The sequence below is a fragment of the Rhea americana genome, unplaced genomic scaffold, assembly GCF_003343005.1.
Source record: "Rhea americana isolate MKP2758 unplaced genomic scaffold, rheAme1 scaffold_67, whole genome shotgun sequence".
Lineage (NCBI taxonomy): Eukaryota > Metazoa > Chordata > Aves > Rheiformes > Rheidae > Rhea > Rhea americana.
In genome coordinates, this window is record NW_028186834.1 from 332,625 (window position 1) to 353,364 (window position 20,740).

At 33.6% G+C, this 20,740-nt stretch overlaps 1 protein-coding gene across 1 annotated transcript in view; it reads left to right on the plus strand.

Moving 5' to 3' along the window:
- Window positions 1–20,740, plus strand: part of LRP1B (LDL receptor related protein 1B) — a 236,065-nt gene that overhangs the window by 113,922 nt on the left and 101,403 nt on the right. Inside the window, exons 34-41 of the mRNA XM_085320958.1 lie at window positions 200–322; window positions 5,181–5,321; window positions 7,168–7,355; window positions 9,237–9,420; window positions 11,460–11,545; window positions 15,098–15,220; window positions 17,559–17,740; window positions 18,049–18,248. Coding sequence (XP_085177084.1) covers window positions 200–322; window positions 5,181–5,321; window positions 7,168–7,355; window positions 9,237–9,420; window positions 11,460–11,545; window positions 15,098–15,220; window positions 17,559–17,740; window positions 18,049–18,248 — 1,227 coding nt within the window. The remainder of the gene's footprint in view (window positions 1–199; window positions 323–5,180; window positions 5,322–7,167; window positions 7,356–9,236; window positions 9,421–11,459; window positions 11,546–15,097; window positions 15,221–17,558; window positions 17,741–18,048; window positions 18,249–20,740) is intronic.

The window sequence follows — 20,740 nt, forward strand, 5'->3', positions numbered from 1 at the left end:
CTTTATCTCTTTAGTGATGAGTAGCTTTTTCTACTGTCTAACTGTATGACACTCTATATATGACTCAGAAGTTATGGTTGTTTACATTGAATCCATTCAGACTAACTATTTACTTCTCTATTCATTTTTCTATTAAAAAATAGCTATATGTCTTACTGCTCTCAGTTTTATTTATTTTTATGTGCTTTATTTTCCTTAGCTCCTAATAACACTTGTGACGAGAATGCTTTCATGTGCCATAATAAAGTCTGCATTCCCAAACAGTTTGTATGTGACCATGATGATGACTGTGGAGATGGATCAGATGAATCACTGGAATGTGGCAAGTATAACCAAAGTATTGTAAACAGAAAAATTTCAGACTGTTACCTGCTGTTAACTGGCTTTCTGTAAGATCTATAAATTTAAGTCACTATTGAATAAGAAAACTGTTCCCCTTCTAAAATTGTTTAAGCGTTGGCTTTCAGTGTGTGCAATAATGAATGCAACTTAGTATGAACTTGGACCTGGAACTGCAATGATAAATCATTTGCCTTAGTTTTGACTTATGGTTACTTACTAACTATGTTTAACAGAATTAAAAAGTATAGTCTGTGACCTCTTGTTCTCTATTTATCTATATTTTATATCTATTTTATATCTATTTTTATATGTCTATTTTTGTCTTTGTCTCCGTATGCATTTTTTTTCTCTCAAGGAATGATACATCTGTCATTAWTATCACTGCTGTTAAATGGTATCAACAGAAGCCATATGCAGATGTTTAATTTTCACTGTTCTTTTGAATTCAGGAATGAATATGAATGTGTGGGTAGAGCCTRTCTGAGTAGTACTCAGAAACATTCATTTGCGTAAATAATATTTATGGAAAATAGAATTTAGAAATTCTGTCCAAAAAAATACAGATGCACAAATTATTATTATTTCTCTCTTTGTGCAATGGAAATCTATATCATTTATATACTCTGCAAAATGTACTTTGAGAACCACAGCAGAAGATAGCTAGCTATATAGTTTAGGCATTTCTAACGTACAAACCACTTGAAAGGTGTAAATGAATAAATGATGTAAGTAGGCATTCAAAGATTAAAARWAWAWAWATATATGTGATATTTACAATTAGTTATTTTTTTCATGTAAGGTTTAAATTTACCATACAATTAAACATTGAAGAGAAAGAGTATGATAATATAGTAAATAAACTCTTAGACTTATGACTCTTTTTAGTCATATAAAGAATAGATTTCATGAACAGCACTGAAACTGTACGTGACACGGAGAAGTTCTGCTCCCATGGCAGATTGCCCCTTCTCCTTCATGCTTGTCGGGAGTAGGCTGGTACTTTAGAGGCAGCAGCCATTCCTGCRTACATCTACATTATATAGGTCAGATGAGGAATGCACTTCTAAAGTGAATCTSTAAGTTGTCTGCACTTACTGTTTTTTGGCTCATATGGAGCAGAGATAAAGCAAATGAACTGATGGGGAGAAGAAAGACTTTGAATGAAGCTGAACCAGATTATGTGCTCTGGCCAGCTTGGCCCTGAAGTCTTCAAGAACAGATTAGGGCTGGTGGAAATTTAAATTCTGAATTGCATGTAGAGTGCATATTGGGTTGTCGTTAGCAGCTGTTCCATTCGCACAGCTTGCCAATGTGAACTTAGGCATCCTAGAAGAGAGAAGAGAACATGCTCTTCTCCTGGCTGTTTCCTTTTCACTTACATAAGCTATATGGCTTTTTGAGCTTATAACAGTAAGTTGTTCTAGGGAAAAACTGCTTTGTTCATGTAGTTTAAACCAAATCATGATCAAAGCAGGTAAYTGAGCTATTAATGACATAACTGGGGATCAGTTGCTTAGAATCAATAGCAGCAATGCCACAGACAAACCACCTTAGCAGACACTTACAGAATGTGAATATACACCCACAAATTTCTAAACCCCCTTCTATAATGAAATCTCCCAAAGTTCTGAACACCCTGCACACAGAGTTACGTGTACCTTCCCCCCACCGCGGGACTGGGCCCCTTCGTCTGGGCCTGCGCGTGATGCTGTTGTCCGTCCCGCCTACTGGAAACGTGGATGCTTTAGCCTCRTGTGCCGGTGCTGCTTTGATCAAATTTTGCTTAAAAGAGGCTTCAATTCCTAAATAATTATTTAGACCTAAACAGTTACTCACAAAGTTCAGGAATACGTGCATTTTCTTCTAGATGCTTATAATTTCATGCTGGTATTCTTGCTGGTACATTTCATTTGTTTTCTATAGCATCACACAGATGCATGGGCCCTAAAAATACTCACATATAAATAGTGCTGGTTCACTAGACTTTCAGAAGGAGGAATTAGCAACAGAAGAGGGTGTACAAACTCCTGATCTAATTGTAGTGTGGACTTGCCTACCAGCACTGACTCTGTTTAATTTCTACCAAGTATACTGAAATCTGCAACAACATAATTGTTTTGAGCTGCTCCAATTCAATTTTCCATTAGCTGGTAATCAGATAGGTACTGTTGTGTGTGATTAAGCTAAAACAGTGTGGTAAACCTGTTATAGCGTAATTTTAGGAAAGGGATACATTATTTTACAAGAAAGGGAACAACTCATATAGAAGAGGAAGGCATGACAAAACAGACTTTTCAAAGTCTTTAGGTGCTAACAGGAATTAAAGATAAACCATCTAATTCACTAAGATTTTAAACCCTTAATTTCTGTTTTCTGTTTTGGGCTGAAACTAGGTAGACTGGCCATAGCCTGCTAGACCTTTGCTTCTTGATGTCCAAAATAATAGTAGTAATAAATATTCCTGAGCAGTCTGTCTACTGAGTGGGATAAAATTTGATTTGAAATTCATTCATAAAAGGTAAGTTAGGGTATTCCTTTTAAAAGTATAGAAAACTCAAAATTCTTCTACTCCTTGAAATTTACTTTGATATAAGTTTTGACTCCATTTTATAATCTTGTCTTACTTATGAAATCTTTAATTATTTTTTTAAAAAAGAATAGAAGCTGGGGAGACTGAACAAATATATTCTCTCTAAGTAGCATCCCCTGTTGGTTCTAGGGAGACAGACTACTGGTCTAGATGAACTGTCGGTGTGATGCTCTAGCGTATTTCTTATGTTCTTAAGAATCAAAAAGTTTTTGTGGGAACCCCTGTTGAAGGATATTCTGGATTAAAGATTTCAACTTTATTTATATGGCTAACTAAAAGGGTAATACAGAAATAGGAAGAAGTTTTTGATTTCAGTTTCTGATTTCTTTAAATCATATTCATCTGGAGTAGAAGCAATATTAGTGTAAAAGAAGGAGCAAATGCCCCTTTTCTGTAGAGATAGTGACCCTTTCCATGACAACATCCTTGTGAAACACTACAGAGTTGAGGTAAAGCTATTGGCCTATAAACACTTCCAACCAAAGGTACCTCAGACAACCAAAAAGCCTTCACCTTTTTTCAGTATCAAGCCAGCCTACTTTCTTCCAAGTATGATCTATGTAAAAAGAGAGAGAAAAAAATTTAGTAAATCCTTCAAAAGACCACTGAACTATTTTGAATTCAAATCGATGATTATAATTGATGCAATAGCATACTGTGCTTTGAAAGTAGTACATTAACATATTTCTAAATGACAACTAAAACTACAAGTGGATTAAAGATCTTGATGTAGAGGGACAGCTCATCCCAGACAGTAAAATTTCATGTCTCCATCTGCTAGTAGAAAAAAACTATACCACATGGCTGGGGATATAGTARTTTGAAGAAAGAACAAATATTAACTTTCTGCTTCTCACATTTAACTCTTGTCAGTGCTTATTTCTGATGTTTACARATTAATCAAAGTTTCAGTAGTTACTATCACTTTGGATTTGTTTCTTAGAAGAATCAAGTCAAGTTTTTAGAGCTTAAAATCTGCCTTTCTTTTTTTTTAAAGAGGAAAGACTATTAGACCTAACTGAAATTAATTAAAGAAAAAAATTGCAAAATCATTCTTTGTAAGAGTCTTACTGTGTAATTCTTGTTTTATAATCATGTTTACCTTGTATTTTTGTAAGTCTTCATTCTTTGCTTCAGTTTATTTGTGGGATTTTCTTCAATGAACCAAAATCATGGTAACTCCATGTATATAACTTTTGATTTATGGCTCTAAAATTACAAATTAAATCAAGTAAAAGATTTCCTTGATAATTTAGCAGCAGTGTGCATATTTAACACACAAAAATTTACCTTTAAGCATTTTCTCCTGACTACTTCCATACTCTCCTTTGCCATATGCTTTCTGTTTTTCTTGGTCATTTTTRCCTTCTGTCTCTGATCCCTTCTTCATAATTTCCCAACATCTGCCTTCAATTTTGTACAGATTATCTGAATTTTAAGTTAAATTTAGTCTTGCCTTGGGAGATCTTTTAAAAGGGAACAGATATTTGAGGTAGAATTTATACAAATAATATATAGGAAAAATTACAGTTTTCTTTCCCAAATAGGAAGGTAAGTTTTCAGTAGCTGGTTTGGTATAAGAAAATCTTAAAAGTAAATATCTTAAAAATGAAAGATGATTAGCCATCTGGGAATTTTCCAACTTTTATTTTTCAAGATTGTATAGGAAAGGCTAAACTTGTTCTGACTTTTCTAAGTTTTTATACTGGTTTGTTGTTTCTAAAAAATCAGATTCTAAGAAGCAAATGTTTGTCTGTAGTTTCTTTGCTATTTTATATGTTGATATTTTCTGTTAGAAACCTGTTTCAATTTTGAAAATGTTGTAAAAGTTGATATATATTTATTAACTTTGAAGAGGGTTAAGAAAACGTATGCTTAATAGGGTTAGTGTTCTGCATGTATTTAARGGAAAGAAGTGGTAAGTGTGGTGTAAAAGTATTTGTTGAGTATAGCAACTTCTAAAAAGTCTATTAGCTGTCTCCTAAAATAGGAAAAAGTTAAACTACATCTAAAGAAAAATCTGTTTATGATGAGAGTTTCAGATATGTATTTTACATATGTTGGAATTGTTTTGTGACTATATTGTATTATGTAAGACACATTTGATTTCTCTGTTGGCAATCATATGTGTAAGCATATAGARCTTTACACAACAAGATCCATTTTTACTTGTTTTGCTTTCTACGTGCAAAATTTTATGTCCAAAGTGTGGAACAAAATATGAAGTCATTGATTACTGTATTTCTAGGGTATCGTCACTGTCGTCCTGGAGAGTTCACTTGTGCTGATGGAAGGTGTCTGTTAAATTCTCAGTGGCAGTGTGACGGGGACTTTGACTGCCCAGACCATTCTGATGAAGCACCTATAAACATAAAATGCAAAAGCTCAGGTTTGTATTTCATTTTCTGAGTAATGTATGTTACCCTTCTTTCTGAAAACAATGATTTAGAATTGTAGACAGACAAATGTAAAACCGAGTAGCTTAAAGATACAGTTCTCTGTCTGATGTTCCTTAYTTCTTAGAAGGAGAATGTGATCATACTTTGTCAACGCTGGGCAATCAAAACGTCAGCTAACAGCTCAATAGTTCATTAATGCGTAAATTCTATTAGTACTAAACCAAGATGGTATTATCTTAATTATTGTCAACACATGTAGTAGCTGATCTGTTGTCCTAAACATATTCAGTGTACCTAATGTTTATATGCAGAACTGGATCATAAAAACAGGGAGGTTAAGCTGTTCCCTTTACAGTAAACACAAATATAGCTTTATTAGAAAAATGCTAAATGGATATGGTTGTTTTTATTTATTTATTTATGGGCACAAATAGTGTTGTTGAGGTCTGACTGTTGAATARTAAATGAATCCTGGTCTGCCTATGGTATCCTATTCTGTGACTTCTTGAAAGTCCACTTCTTTTGTCTAGATTTTAATCACTTCATTACACAGTAACATAGTTTGGTATGCTGGTTTTGTTGAAATCATTCATTTGCTTTGAGGTAAGGGATCATATGTATGATGCCTCTGTGTTAAATTTATTTAAGTTTTTTTACTCTGGTTTGAAAAATGTGAATGTAGATGAAAGGATCTGTCGCATAGGTGAGCACATGTACAGCCTCATATCCTGTTTTAAATTAGGAAGATATAGTGTAGCAGTTTCTATTGAAGTAAGCCATAAAATTCCCCATAGTTAATAAAACTAACATTGAACTTGAAATGTGAGTCATGTAGAATATGAGTATTTGGAACAACCATATGAAATTGAAATGTCCAAAACTATAGTAATTGGTTGAAAATTCTATATTGTTGCTGAAATTTCAGTTCACAAGGAGTACTTCAATTTGGTATTGCTAGTGTATTCACARTAGTACAGAAGTTCTTAGTATCATAAACATACATAAGAATTTTCAGATAATCTCAAAAACTGAAATGAATTTTACAATATTTCACATCATGGGATTTGTATGGAATATATAGTAATAGAGCTAGGTGTAGCTATGTGTATCAACTATCCGATCTGGTTCTGATCTAAGTCATTCATTACAAAAGGAAAATTCCCTGAAGTTATCTTGTGTTTCAGCCTCTAGTTCTCACATTACTCTTCCCAGATTTAACTTCTAAGTCCAATTACAGAAGTCCTCTTAAAGATTAGAGTATTTTAATTATGTATAGTTCTACTTGATGTATCTTCAATGTTGTCAGCGTACTATTTTGGACTTTGATTTGTATTACATCAAATATGTGATGCTATAGATATTTACTAGGCTCCTAATTTGAAATATTTCATTTCAACCCTAAGGAAATGAGTTGTGTGTAATCTTGAAAGTGGTCATGCGTTAAGTCTTACTTTAAACACATTGACRAGTTTCAACAAAATCTGTGARGGGTGGGGATGTCAAAGACAGGAGTTRCCTTAACATTTTGTCAATGGGGAAAAAAGACTGTTACCAGTGTACTCAGAAAAGGAAACGCATTTTGGAGTTAGGTCACACATGTTACTAAACACTGCAACATCYACCGGGGAGAAAAACCATGTTTTCTAAGTTTTGTAAACTGTARAACTGCTACTATATTTTGTTCAGAGATAATATTGAGGATTCTCAATTAAATGGAAACAAATGCATAGGAAGAAACAGTAAGTTGGRGACTAGAATTTGAACCATTGCAACTGATTCAAATACCAGTAGACTACACAAAGAAAAAGTCCTTTGTTCTCTTCTTTTCTTTTCCAGAGCAGTCATGTAACAGCTCTTTCTTTATGTGCAAAAATGGGAAGTGTATTCCTCAACATGATGTTTGTGATAACAAAGAAGATTGTAATGATGGCTCTGATGAGAAAGGCTGCCACATTAATGAATGCCTCAGTAAGAAAGTTAGTGGCTGTTCTCAAGATTGTCAGGATCTTCCTGTTGGATACAAGGTGAATAATTACAGAYTGTGATACAATATAATGCAAATTCCTAATTCTTAACTGTTTCTTAACTATTGCTTAATCATAATAAAAATTCCAGTGTATTGCACTTGATTGAAAAGAAGTACATTCTAATTCTTATTTCCAGTAGGTAAACGACTGCCAATTCTGCACAAACTAGTATAATACATTAGTTTAAATCTATGGGAAAAGAACATACAATACTTCAATATAATAAATCATACTGATGTACACAGAGGACCAAAAAACAATCTGCTTTTCAGTTCTCAGAAAGAAAAACACTTAAGAGTGAGTCCCAGGAATAGTAGTTTTCTCCGATTTTTTTTCTAAGTCAAAGACACCAACATAAATAATAAAACAAAATATTAATTGCCWTAGTTCCGGAATAAACTCTGTAGTTGCTTGCATGTGATTTTTTTTTCCTGAATCATCTGCATCCATTCTTTGAGTCTGAGATGTTGGGAAAGGATCATTCTAGAATTTTGGGGAATGGTTAAAAACCCTAAATATTGTGCTAACTTAAAAATTGTAACTAAGGACAGAAGAAAGAGTTTTCACAGTTTTAACTTTGAAGTATCTCTAACCTCATCTACAAACTTCTCATCTTTTTAATAGAATATTCTCCMTGGAGAGCTTAGCAGAATCTGGCTTAGCTCTGAAGGTATTCAAGCCCTCACCTCTAAAACACTCTCCTAGACTAGAGAGCTGGCAACCACGTTGAGTACGACAAAAATCTTATTGAAGTAGCATCACTGTGGAGACAGCAGGTTCTTAGTCTCCGCGGGAAATATATGACAAATACTTGTGCGGTGCTGAAAGTATACACCTGTTTCATCATTGCATAATTATGCTATTTCCACAGGATTAATTCCTTTCAGTCCCAAGGAATTTTCACTTACTGAAAACTACAATAATTTAAAAATTGCGGAGAGCTTCTTTCAGTTAGTTATTTCTTTTAAAATCCCTTCTGTTTAACTTCTCTCTCAAACATATTTCATCACCATAGTGTGAAATGACATCATTTGTTGTTTTGTGAAATACAAAAGAGAAATTTTATTTAAACTGTTTTCAATTTCTKCAGTTTTACAGGCATTTTTCATGTTTTAATGTAATAATGGACTAATAGAATTGTAATAATTGTTTTTTCCCTATTCTATTTGAAAAATCCTTCTTATTTTCCCTAATTCAGTTTGTTGTCAGTTTCTTCTTATACTTCTTTACTGTTTTTAGAACTTAAAGAAAAATCATCTGATATTAACTTTCTCGTCCATTTTCACTTCTTTCCATCTAGCTGTATTTTTATATCACTCTCACATTTGATGTAATCAGTTTACCACAGTTATTATCAGACCCCAATAAAAGTCARCTTCAGAGTTCTCATTCACATTATTCTATCTGTTACACAGAATGCTGGATGTCATCAATGCTTGAAGAAAAATTACTAAAAACTCTACATCTACCTTCCTAAGAAACATATGTACACCTTAAAATAAGGAACACCAAAGGTGTTCATCATTATTCATCATTATTTTGGTAGAAAAATCCTTTCCATATTTTTGAAAACATATGTTTCACTTTTTCTCCAGTTAAAGAAGACAGAATAATTGCTTATTCTACAGGAGAAAGTAATTTGGGGGGAGAGAATAAGGTGGGAATGCTACTTACAACCAGACTAGCTATAATTATAAAAGAAATGTAGGTATGCCTTCCAGTAAATAGTATAAATAGCGATTTAATTAGTTGTTATCTGAAAAACTGAAGTTAGATGAGAAAGTTTATGGTGCTAAAATACTCGGAAGAGGATAAATGAACTAAAATATGAAACAGAATTAAGCAGTAATACAAAATGTATGTATATGTCTTTCCTAGTGCAAATGCTGGCCTGGATTCTGGCTGAAGGATGATGGCAAAACCTGTGTAGATATTGATGAATGTTCATCTGGGTTTCCCTGTAGCCAGCAGTGCATCAATACATATGGAACCTACAAATGCTTGTGTGCAGATGGGTATGAAATACAACCTGATAACCTAAATGGCTGTAAATCTCTTTCAGGTATCACTTTTTTTTTTTAATCCACAGCTGTATCCAAAATAGTTTGCACAATGCCCTACTTCTGATGTCTGTGTTGTTCCCTCTTAATGCAAGATAGGTAAAGTTGCTTGGAAGCGTATTACTTTTCAACAAACACTAGGAACGTGATTCAATGTCTGAATGCGATATAAATTCTATTTTTAATGTGTGTTGTGCTCAGATATTTCTGGTAAATAGTTGCAGTGTGTTATGGCAGTTTAAATTATTAACTTTATTAGAGAAGATACTGGAAAGGTTGAAAAAATCACTTCAAATTTCTACTTTTGAGTCACATGGTAATATTAATRTGTTTATGGTAAGTATTTAGAAGACTGCTGCTGTTTGTTTTATCAACTTCAGAGTATCACATCATCTGTCAAACCTCCCAGTATGTTAGTACATATGTATATCTAGAGTGCACAGGAAAAGGCCAGACAGGAAAATATAATAGAAATTACCAATTCCTTTGGTCCCAGAGCAGTCAGCCAGCTTAAATATAAAATCAGCCGCTGCTTATATGTAATGCATAGTAAAGTTCAAGATACATAACACTGTTTAATTCCTTACCCCCTCTCTATTCCACTCTTGTTGTTTTTATGTATTTCAGTCAGTAGGATTCATTTGATCAGTGAAAGGAGATCAGCAGAAAACAATCAAAAATCCCATTATTTGCCTTCTGTTGAGTTTTCTTCATAATGTAGGCACTTCTCTCACAATTTGAGCAGACTACTTCTTATTCCAGCCTTGCGCAAACTTTTTATATATATATATATGTATGTATGTATATATGTATAAAAAAACTAGTTCTATTTCCTGTCTAAATGACAAGAAGACTGGAACCTCTGTCTGCCTCAGATTCCTGTCTCAGGTGCTTCAGTGACCATTTGAAAGAAGCACAGGAGAGCTATAGGAACTGATTTAGCTTTCCACCTACTCATACCTTGCAAATCACTCAGATGTTTAAAAGCCACAGATCACTCAAATGATAGGAGGAGCTGGAACATGTGATAGGACAGTTACATGTTGGAGGAGTAGTATATAAAATTTGAAAAGTGATGCTGACAAAGGTACAGCCGTGCCGTAGCAAGGATAGCTGTGGTGAAAGGAGTTGGCAACATGCGGTGACTGGCTTAATGCTGAGTTCTTGTATAAATTGCCCTGAACTCTTCATAGCATCAAAGCAGTTTTTCTCTACAGCCCATTAGCTTAGTCTSACCTGAGAATGATGCCTCAGATCATGTAAGAACTGGAGAATGTCTGAAGAGTTAAACATGAAATGAATGGAAGGTGATGCAAAGTGTTCACTAAAAGAGTAGAGTAAGTACAGGATGGAGTTCTTGAGTATCTGGAGGAATATTTTCAAATAAACCAGAAAACCAAGGTGAAAAAAGCCCCATCTCACTGAAGTTTAGTGTTAGAGAATTTAGGTTTATCCAGATTGCTTTGTTTCTTTATTTCCAGAATGTTTTGACTATTGAAATTTCAAAAAGCAATGGTCAAAATGTGTTTGGCTTGCAACAATAACAAATAATAGTCTCCTTAATAATAATTTGAAAGTGAATGTTGAATATTAAAGTATGTGAATGTACAGTTTGAATTTATAGCTAAGGATCAGTTTATGCTTTTAGAAACTGTTGAAAATAGTTGAAGAAATTAGAAAATCACCTTGTTCATTATTTATCTAATGATATTTTAAAACTAGAACAAGTGGTGTGAAATATATTTCAAATTCAATCTCTGACATTATATTAGCCTAAAATTCAGTATGGTTCCCATATTACAAAGGCAAAAAATTAAATTACACTGAAAGATATACTAATTAATTGCTTTGTTCATTTTTATACTGCGTCATTGATCTATCTTGGAACATTTAAATGTTTTAAATTTTTCTTTCATCCATAACATCAATCAGAGCATGTAACATTTATTTTTCAAGCCATCTGTATTTCAGCATTGTATTCCTGATTTTCCATAAATTAACGTAAAAGCTAGTCTAATATATTCTTTCTTCTGGGGTTTAGATGAGGAACCTTTCTTAATTCTGGCTGATCATCATGAAATAAGAAAAATTAGCACTGATGGATCCAACTACACTTTGTTGAAACAGGTATAATCATAGTAACGTACTCTAAGTTTAACTCAGTACCTTTATTTTTATTGAAAGTATGCAACTAAGATAATTGGCATTGTATGCATCAGAGAACAACTGCAGTACCTTCACAGTTTTTATGATATTTTAAATTGATTGTTGTATCAGATTTTGATGTGATTAAAGCTCAGGCAGTTGTTTCTTCAGTCACTCAGAAGTCCAAAAAATATCTGTGTTCTGTGTGATCCTCTTCCATTGCAATGTGATTTGCACAATTTGTATAGTTTTAGTTTTCCAAAAAAAAAAAAAAAAAAAACCCAAACTATCTTGCCATGTATTATTTGGACTAACTACTACTATCAGAATCCAAATTCTGTTTTTTTATTTAATTTAAACACACAATTCCAAGTTTTACTATGTACATGATCATATATCTTTTGCTAAACTTGAATTTTTTCATAATTTTTTGAAATTATTATAAATATACCAGGAAAAAAACTTTGAAAATAGCTACAAAAAAATAGAAAGTCACTGAGTAAGTACAGAGCTATTGTTTTAACAGTTTCTGCTCTGCCTCTATGCTTCACCTAAGTGTAGTTACTTACCATAGATTAGATTTCAAGAATATGTTTTAGTAAAAATATCTATTTCTTCGAATACTAATTAAACAATTATAGAAAGACTAGAAAATCAGTTATGCCAGTCAATAGCACTGGGCTTTTTCTGGCTTCTGTATCAATAAGCTATACATCTTAATGTTTTAAGAGATGTGTTCAGGTCTTCATGATAGCAGTTAAAAAAATTAACCATCTTACATTGAACATTTGACTTTCTTTAAGCATAGCAAACATTATGTTAAAGTCTGTCTGTTCTTCTGAAGTCCTCTCAATTACCTCTCATTTACATCTCACTGCCTTTCTCCTCTTTTGCTGGTGTATCTACTACTAGAAGGCTGTGAAAAGAGAGGTGCCGTAGTCACTTTTCTTTATGGTTGATGCTGACATATCTGCTCAGAGCTTCATCAGTCTTGAATTTAATGGGCCCCTTTTCACTGCACTAGAGACCATGTAGCTCCAGCAATTAAAGGGAACCTGTGGTTTCCATATMACAATTCCCTAGTCTAAGACATACCTCTGCTGTTGAAGCTACTGGTCTTTGATCTTACAAATGTAGCATCTTTGAAAGCATGCAGATTTGAAAGTGAGAAGCGGAGCTATACCAGCAGAACAGGTGGGCTGTTTTTCTCGTGAGGACATCTTTTTGTCCTTGTAGTGTTAGGCTGGATGGGGTCTAACCCTTTCTTAGTCATCTGCTACATGAAGGCAAGTGCCAGAACAGCTCTAGCAAAGGGGCAAARGCACCCTTCTCTATGTATTTGATCTGTGTTTTGTCTTTCTAACAAGTGTTCAGTATAAACTCAAAATAGGGGAACTGAAAGTAGGAGTTCACTCACTCTCCTCTGAATTGTTACGTGCCAGCTTTTTCCTCTCTTTTTTTTCAAATGTATCTAAACAGTGCCACTGTTTGAATTACATATTTCATGTATGTTCCTTTGCCATTTCCTTCTTTCGTAGTCATCAAACTCCCAGGATTTCTTGAGAGAGAGCAGATACAGTCTCTACCTCCTCATTATTAGTGATTTTAGCTGGCTGTGTTTTGTTTTGTTTTGTTTCTCATGTGTGTGTGTTTGTTTGTTTTTTTTTTTTTAATCAGGATGCCAGGGAACACATCTCATGACTAAGGATAGTGTGCCACGTGTAATAAAAAGAAATACACACACAGCTTTGAGATGAGAGACATAACACAGCTGATGACATCTAAAAGTTTCAGTATTCCTTATAAAATCAGATTACATACAAAAAGATAAAGAATTATGCTAGGAGGACTTAAAAGTGACATATAGAGCAGGAACAAGAGGTGTTGTCTGTCCAGACAAATTTATTGCAGTTGTACTGAACCAATTTTACCTGCAGTTGATGTTCTGATAAGTATTGKAACTAAAATCACCCAAAATAAAGAATACTTAAAATAATTAAATACTTAAACCCAAATATTAGCAGGCAGTCCGTTTTCTTTATCATTCTGAATATTTAAGAAAYGTTTAGTGTTTAAAATGTGTAGGCCTGTCTTTCACTAACTTTTTCACTTTGCTTTCTAAAATGTTAGAAAACCTAGATAGTCTTTTGTATTCATCTATGTGCTATCTCCTTTATTAAGAATTTGGGGTAGGGCCTTATCTGTAGATGCATGTATACTAACAGTACGAAAAAAAACAATTTAAAAGAAAAAATTGTTTTGTAGCATAGTTATTGTGAGTGACAGAACTCAGTTTGTTGTACAAAATGCTGTGTACATGGATGTATGATTTTTGAAAATGGGAGTGGTCTTCCAGCAGTGTATTGTTTCAGGCATTCCTTAATGATGGTCTATGCAAACTAATCATGCTTTTGGATCTACATCTCACTTTCAACACATTTAAATGTTACTCTTCTTCGTGGTTTATTTTAGAGTTGGCTAGTTTGGTATTTCCCTGTACAGCTATGACCTTCAATAATGAGGGAGATTTCTATGATCAGCCCAATAACCTATTCTCAGGAAGATTARCAGTAATTGAATTGATATTGTAGTTTTAAAAAGATTCCAAACAGTATCTGTTCTTTTTAGCAGTGCTGTCTAATCTTTGATTGATAACATCTTTGTATAATTTTAAAAATAGCTGAGATTTAACTACATGTCAGAATGTTAAGCAGATTACGGGGCACAGTTTTCCTCATCTCAGAGAAGGAGCAAGGGGTCCTCCTCTGAACACAGTCAAATTCAATATCTGGCTTAAGGCATGACTATAGGAGATTTGCATGTGCCTGCCCAGTCTCTGGTCTTCACATTTTACATATATACTGCCTGTAACACAGCATCTGAAAATCAAACCCCTCCTTATTCAGGAATTAAAATTCATGCTTTTTTCAGGTTTACACTTTAAATTCCTGAATAATATGTAGTAATAGAAAAACAAAATAATCTCTAAAGATAATAAATTTTGTGCTGGTTTTTTTGAGTTTATTTGTTTAAACGAATGTTTTCACATTTTCCAAAGAGCTACCATTCCTATATAGGACGGCATTTTACTTCCGTTCCTAAATAAGATGGTGTTCTAATGTTTACATTTGGTGGAAATTGTCACAAAATTTTTTCCTTTTCTCTAGTTTGCCAAAGTAATGCTACAAGTGGTAATTAATTAAGAAATTGAGTAAAAGTGGAAATATTTACTCTTAAAGTACATTTTAATATTTGGAATGAAAATGCAGGAGTTTCATTTAGTTTCATACGTCATCTGCATTTTGAAGTAAGTTCTTCGTAGTCATATATTACTGTTACAATTTTTTTTCTTATTCTGATTGTTTACAAGTATTAAGTGGAAACATAAAATGTAGGCACTTCAAAAATATATACACAATAGAATAAAACATTTTGAATGCTATGTGCAGTATATTTTGCATTTTGCACGCTATCAGATAGTTTGTATTCAGTCAAGCGTATTTCAATAAGTAGACTTAATTTTTTCCAATTTAGGGGTTGAACAATGTGATTGCAATAGACTTTGACTATAGAGAAGAGTTCATCTATTGGATTGATTCCAGCAGACCAAATGGCAGTCGTATAAACAGAATGAGCTTGAATGGAAGTGAAGTCAAGGTAATTGGGGATTAATAATGTCACTACTAGAGTTAAATTTTACTGAGTATTTTGGGAAATTCTTCTTCAGGATTGCAACCTAAATTAWAATTTTTTGATATATGCATACATATACACAAAATGAACTAGCAAGTCCTTGTAAAATATAATTGCCTTTTTAGCTTTGTATTTTATTTGAAATAAAGATAAGGAAGAAGAGGACTGTATTTATGAGCTAAATTCTGTATGACTTAACTGGCAGTTGACTGACCTGACAGTTCAGTATGGTTTACAACAAGCCAAACAAAAAAGACAGGTATAAGTATGTAAGCTGTGTAAACAAACTGATMTATTACTTCGTGTGGTCTTCAATTTATGTTTGTCTCACCTGCACTGCACTGATAGTGAAAAATAGTCAGCGTCTTTGCTATGAATAATCCAGGGTAAAACAGTATTGTCATTTCTACACAGCCTGTCTGTTCTACCTGTAGAGTGGAATAAGTTCACAAGTCCACTATTGTGCATATTTGWTGACTTACATGAACATTTTTGGATTTATGGTAAACAGTAAGAAATTATTCTTTGCTTACTCTCTTATATCTGACCTTCCTCATAGACAACGAACAAATGAGCAGTAACACAGCCTGTAAATTTTGTTTCCTCATTGTACACCAGTGYAGGATACAGAGAGAAGAGATACATGTTTTTCATTTGTGGCTTAGTAGATTGACTGACCCAAATATTCAGAGCATGCATAGCCTTAGTCTTTCTAAGGGTTGAGGTTGCAAAATGCTTGGCACCAGTTGGCCTTGTTTCTGTCCTTCACACAATAATAACCAGTCTCAGAACTAAAAAGAATGTGGATGAGCATAAGTTATTTAACTCTGATTCCACTGGGAATGAAACTAAAATACAGTATAAACTCTAAAGCTGTAGTGAATCCCTATGATAGTTTTTCCTTCAAAAAACAGGATACAGGAAAATGTGTGATTCTGTCAAAATCCCTTAAATCCTTAGATCATATGTATTTCCTTTGGACAGTGCACAAAGTATCCTACTTGACTTCTTGTCCACTGTGGCTGAGTCCGTATTTTGGTTTTAGAAACATTGATAGTGGTGAGGGGAAGCTGGGGTTGTCCACAGACTTTTTATTTCTAATCGTGCTATCTCAAGAAGAATCAGACTGTCAGCAAATTGTAATTGCCAGATAGGAGAGTACCGAAAAACAAACAAACAAACAACAAAACACCCACCACCCTGGTGAATAATATTTACATTTTTTAAGAAAAGGCTTCAGGAATTCAAACAAACATGAGAAGAAAATCAGGCTGAGGACGTGAGAAGCATTACTTTTTTCCTTCAGTAATCATTTGAAATTTGGAGGAAAAAGTGTCATCCTGATGGACTTTTTTTTTTTCCTTAAATAAGATGTCAAGAAATGCAAAGCAAAATTTGTGAAAATAAGTACATATATATGACCATTTATGTGAATATTTCAGTTCATTTCACTAAAAACCTTGGTCCAGATTTAGCCTCTGAAAGCTAAAAATTGTGTGTAATATTTATCAACAATTACATACTGTAGCTGTTTGTTACTCTGTCAGTAATTTTATGAAGTGCAAAATGGTAATTTGCTATCCCTTAGGTATATATTTTAATATGTTACTGTAGCACATTTAACAATTGATGTTATAAAGTAATTGATCTTCTGGTAAATCCTTTATATTTATTTTTTTATTTATTTATGAGAATTTCTTATGATTGGCCACATTTTCCCATGAAGTATGAATTTCTTATTTTATTCCCTTCATACTTGGTTTGCTATTTACTATTTGGTGTAAATATTACTGTTCAGAAGAAGTATATAGTACCTAGGACTTTCCTTTTAGGAGCCAGCATCTTTTCATCATACCTGCTTCAGCTTCCTTTGTCTAGGAGAACTGATGGTTACCTCATTTTTCTTCTGTATCTGATCATGGAGGCGATATTTATACAGTTGAAGTGACAATTTTTTTAAAAAATGAAGTCAAACATTGACACAATGTTGTATGCATAGTGTTGTAATTTGAAATGAAAATTTACTGAGCAGGTGAAGAATGCTGGATTACATACATTAAATGTCACACTGATAATTTCAGGAAGGAAAATTAAAAAGTTGAAGTTGAAAAATAAAAGATATAAAATTATTAAAATTTAGTTTGTCATCCAGGGAAGTTGGTAATTTGACTTTACTACAGCATACTTCATTCTGCATGTCACTATATCCAACCTCTCAATATTCTGAAATATATAGCTCTGGAATTGCTGTTGTTTTTCCCAATATTTAAATGACTAATTTATGTAATTTTTGCTTTTCTAGGTAGTACACAATACAGCTGTTCCTAATGCTCTGGCCGTTGATTGGATTGGGAAGAATCTCTATTGGTCTGATACTGAAAAGAGAGTTATTGAGGTGTCTAAACTCAATGGCTTATACCCTACTGTTCTCGTGAGCAAAAGAGTGAAGTTTCCTAGAGATCTGTCATTAGATCCTCAAGCTGGGTATGAAGCTACCATTTTGCAGTAATGCATTATTTAATCCTAATTTTACATTAAAACTATTTTTTGGAAAATCAGGAAATAGGAATTAATTAGTTATTTATTATCTGACTTTTAGCTACACTGAATATCAGTAATCTAAAATGCATAAATAGTGTTTTTTACTTGTGGATAAGAAAAAGAAAACTACCTTGAAGATCAAAGTATTGTGGAATAATTACTGACTTATCCTTGAAACTAAGTAAATAAACGAATTATCTATTACTATTTTTACATCTGTGAACAATGTAACTATTGATTTTGTTTCGTAGATATTTGTACTGGATTGATTGCTGTGAGTACCCTCACATTGGCCGTGTCGGTATGGATGGCACCAGTCAAGCAGTTGTCGTAGAAACACAGATATCTAGACCTATGGCTCTTACAATAGATTATGTCAACCGTAGACTGTATTGGGCTGATGAAAATCACATTGAGTTTTCTGACATGGATGGATCTCACAGACATAAAGGTTGGTCAAACAGCGGTTTCCTTATTCATCTTTTCTTTGTAGATTTTAATTCATGTTGCTTAATGTGCTGTTTATAATTATATAAAAACTACTTTTAAAATGAAACATTTTTGAGAATAATGTACAACTGCAAGCTTATTAAATATACTTTTTCCTTTTTATCAATATTTTTAAGGTCATTTTTCATATTCCTTCTCTAGTGTACGCACATAATGTGCTGTTCTTGACCAAATTATAAAGTCGGTGAAACTCAGCTATTAAAAGTAGAAGATGGATGTTCTGTGTGCCATGTATCAAAAAGTAACTAAAAGAAATCTTTTCTCTGGCCAGGGAAAGCCTAGAAATGCCCATTTGTCTGCTTATCATGCGTCAGTCAATGTAGTAGAATTACAAACCTAATTTTGGTCTTTCCTGGTAGATGAATAAACAACTTTGAAAATTCTAATGTAATGAACTAGACTTTATCACTCTGTGCTGCTTCTCAGCAACAGAGGTAATTAAAAAGTTAGTATCCTTTACCTATGAAGTGTTAACAAGATGATGATTACTTCTTGTATTCCAGATGGTATAATTAAAGATCTTTAATTAAAATATTTGACATAATCAATATTGGAGTTTTTTGTTCGCRTGAAAGTGAACTCCCTTTCCGTAACTTAGCCTGGTTTATCCAAACCTCAAAACTGCTGTTATCCTGGTAGAGACTTCATAAATTTTGGCCTTTTTAGGCTTTTATCTCATACTGGGTGCTTCCAGGATTTCTCTGAACCAGAGTTCATGAAATGACTTCTTTATTTCCAGATTGGAACTTTYCTTTGAAATAAATTCATAAAAATGTTTTCTAGTGGTTGAGATCATGAAGAATAAATTACAAATAGATATGAACAGTTATTTGAGATGGCACATTGGAGAGACTACAGCAAGAGCTGAGAGTTGCAGACATTCTCACTAATCTCAGCGTTATCTTTCATGCTTTTTGTAACAAGCACAAGATAATCTGATGGTCTTAACTTGCTCGCCTAAGCAGTAYTTGCGCAGACAAACCTCTGAGTGCTGGCTGAATTGCTCGTGAGTTTGTTTTTCTGACAGAGGAAACAAAGCCCCTTATTCTTCTGGATGTTATTTCTTGTGTTGCTGTCCTGCTATTTTCTCCTCATACAATTATTCTCCTTTTCTCCGTTTTCTTATTCAACCTGAATGTTTCAGGATTCTTCTTTCTCAGAAAATGCCCTTATATGGGCAGATTTCAGAAGATAACCTGCAAAATTCAGTTCATTCAGTTAACATTCAGTTCTTTAGTTTCCATTGGCTCTCTCTCCAGCCTATGGATTTGTATTTAGTCTAATCTTGCCCAAGTGGGTGAAATCAGCTTCAGCTGCTTTTAGGTTCACACAGTTAATGTCTTTCCTAGAAGATGAAGTGAACCTAGGGAAGCTTGTCAGAGGCCACAGTTGGTACCACTGAAGAGCTGTGTTTCATATAACAAATACTGTCTCACTCAACAGAACAAAAACCCTCCTACCTTCAGACAGCTACGTGTGTTCAGGACTGCTTACAGAGCATGTCTGATTCTGTAGATATTACAGTGAAAATATTAGAAATCATGTGTTACTACACATGCTGTAGGMTCTTATTTCTGATAGTTTTACCGCATCCCCTAGTGAATGGAAATGGATAGAAGTTGATACCTGTTAAATATTTGAGGCAAGTTCCATAAGCGACAGTGACTTTGTGTACAGCTGGTGTCATGATGCTTTTAAGAACTTGGCTTTTTAAAGTGGATTCAAGCAATAAAACTTCTTTCTCATGGAGGAAGATCCTGAGGTATTTAAATGATGTAGGAAGAAGGTTTTCTTCTTAAATGATACTGTTTGTTGTTTTTTGTTATCAGATGCTTCTCTYAAAATACAATTATCAAGCCACAGCAAGGTGTCACAATCTGTAGAACAGTTTCTGTGGATTTAGAGAAGTGAGAGAATTCTTGGTGTCTGAAATGGATCTAAAAGCAAAAGCTACTAAGTGATAGTCAATCTGTCTTTAATCAAAATCTTTCCCCCGCCATACTCGAACAAACTAACAAATAAATTCTGTATTTCTTGATRTTTTCAGCACAAGACTGGAAACATTTCTGAAAAATAAAATTTAATCATTACAGGTTAATTTTCTTAATAAGGGAAATCAGGGAAAATTTAATGGCTAGGGTTTAGAGGAAGTGAAACTATGATGTCTGCTAGCTTTACAATATGAGAAACTGTGAATCTGTGTGGAGAAGCACTCAAATGAGAAAGCTCAATTTCATGCCTTGTGGATAACTATGTTTCTTGAAGACATACTGCCCACATGGATTGCATGGTCCATCTTCCTTCTGTTGTTCTGAGATATTTTGCATTGTTAGGGTTAACTAATGGATGGTGATCTTATTCTGTTGTTTCTGTTTTCAAATGGAAAAGGAGAAAAAGGATAGAGCCACAGATATGACCATAAAGTACATACTG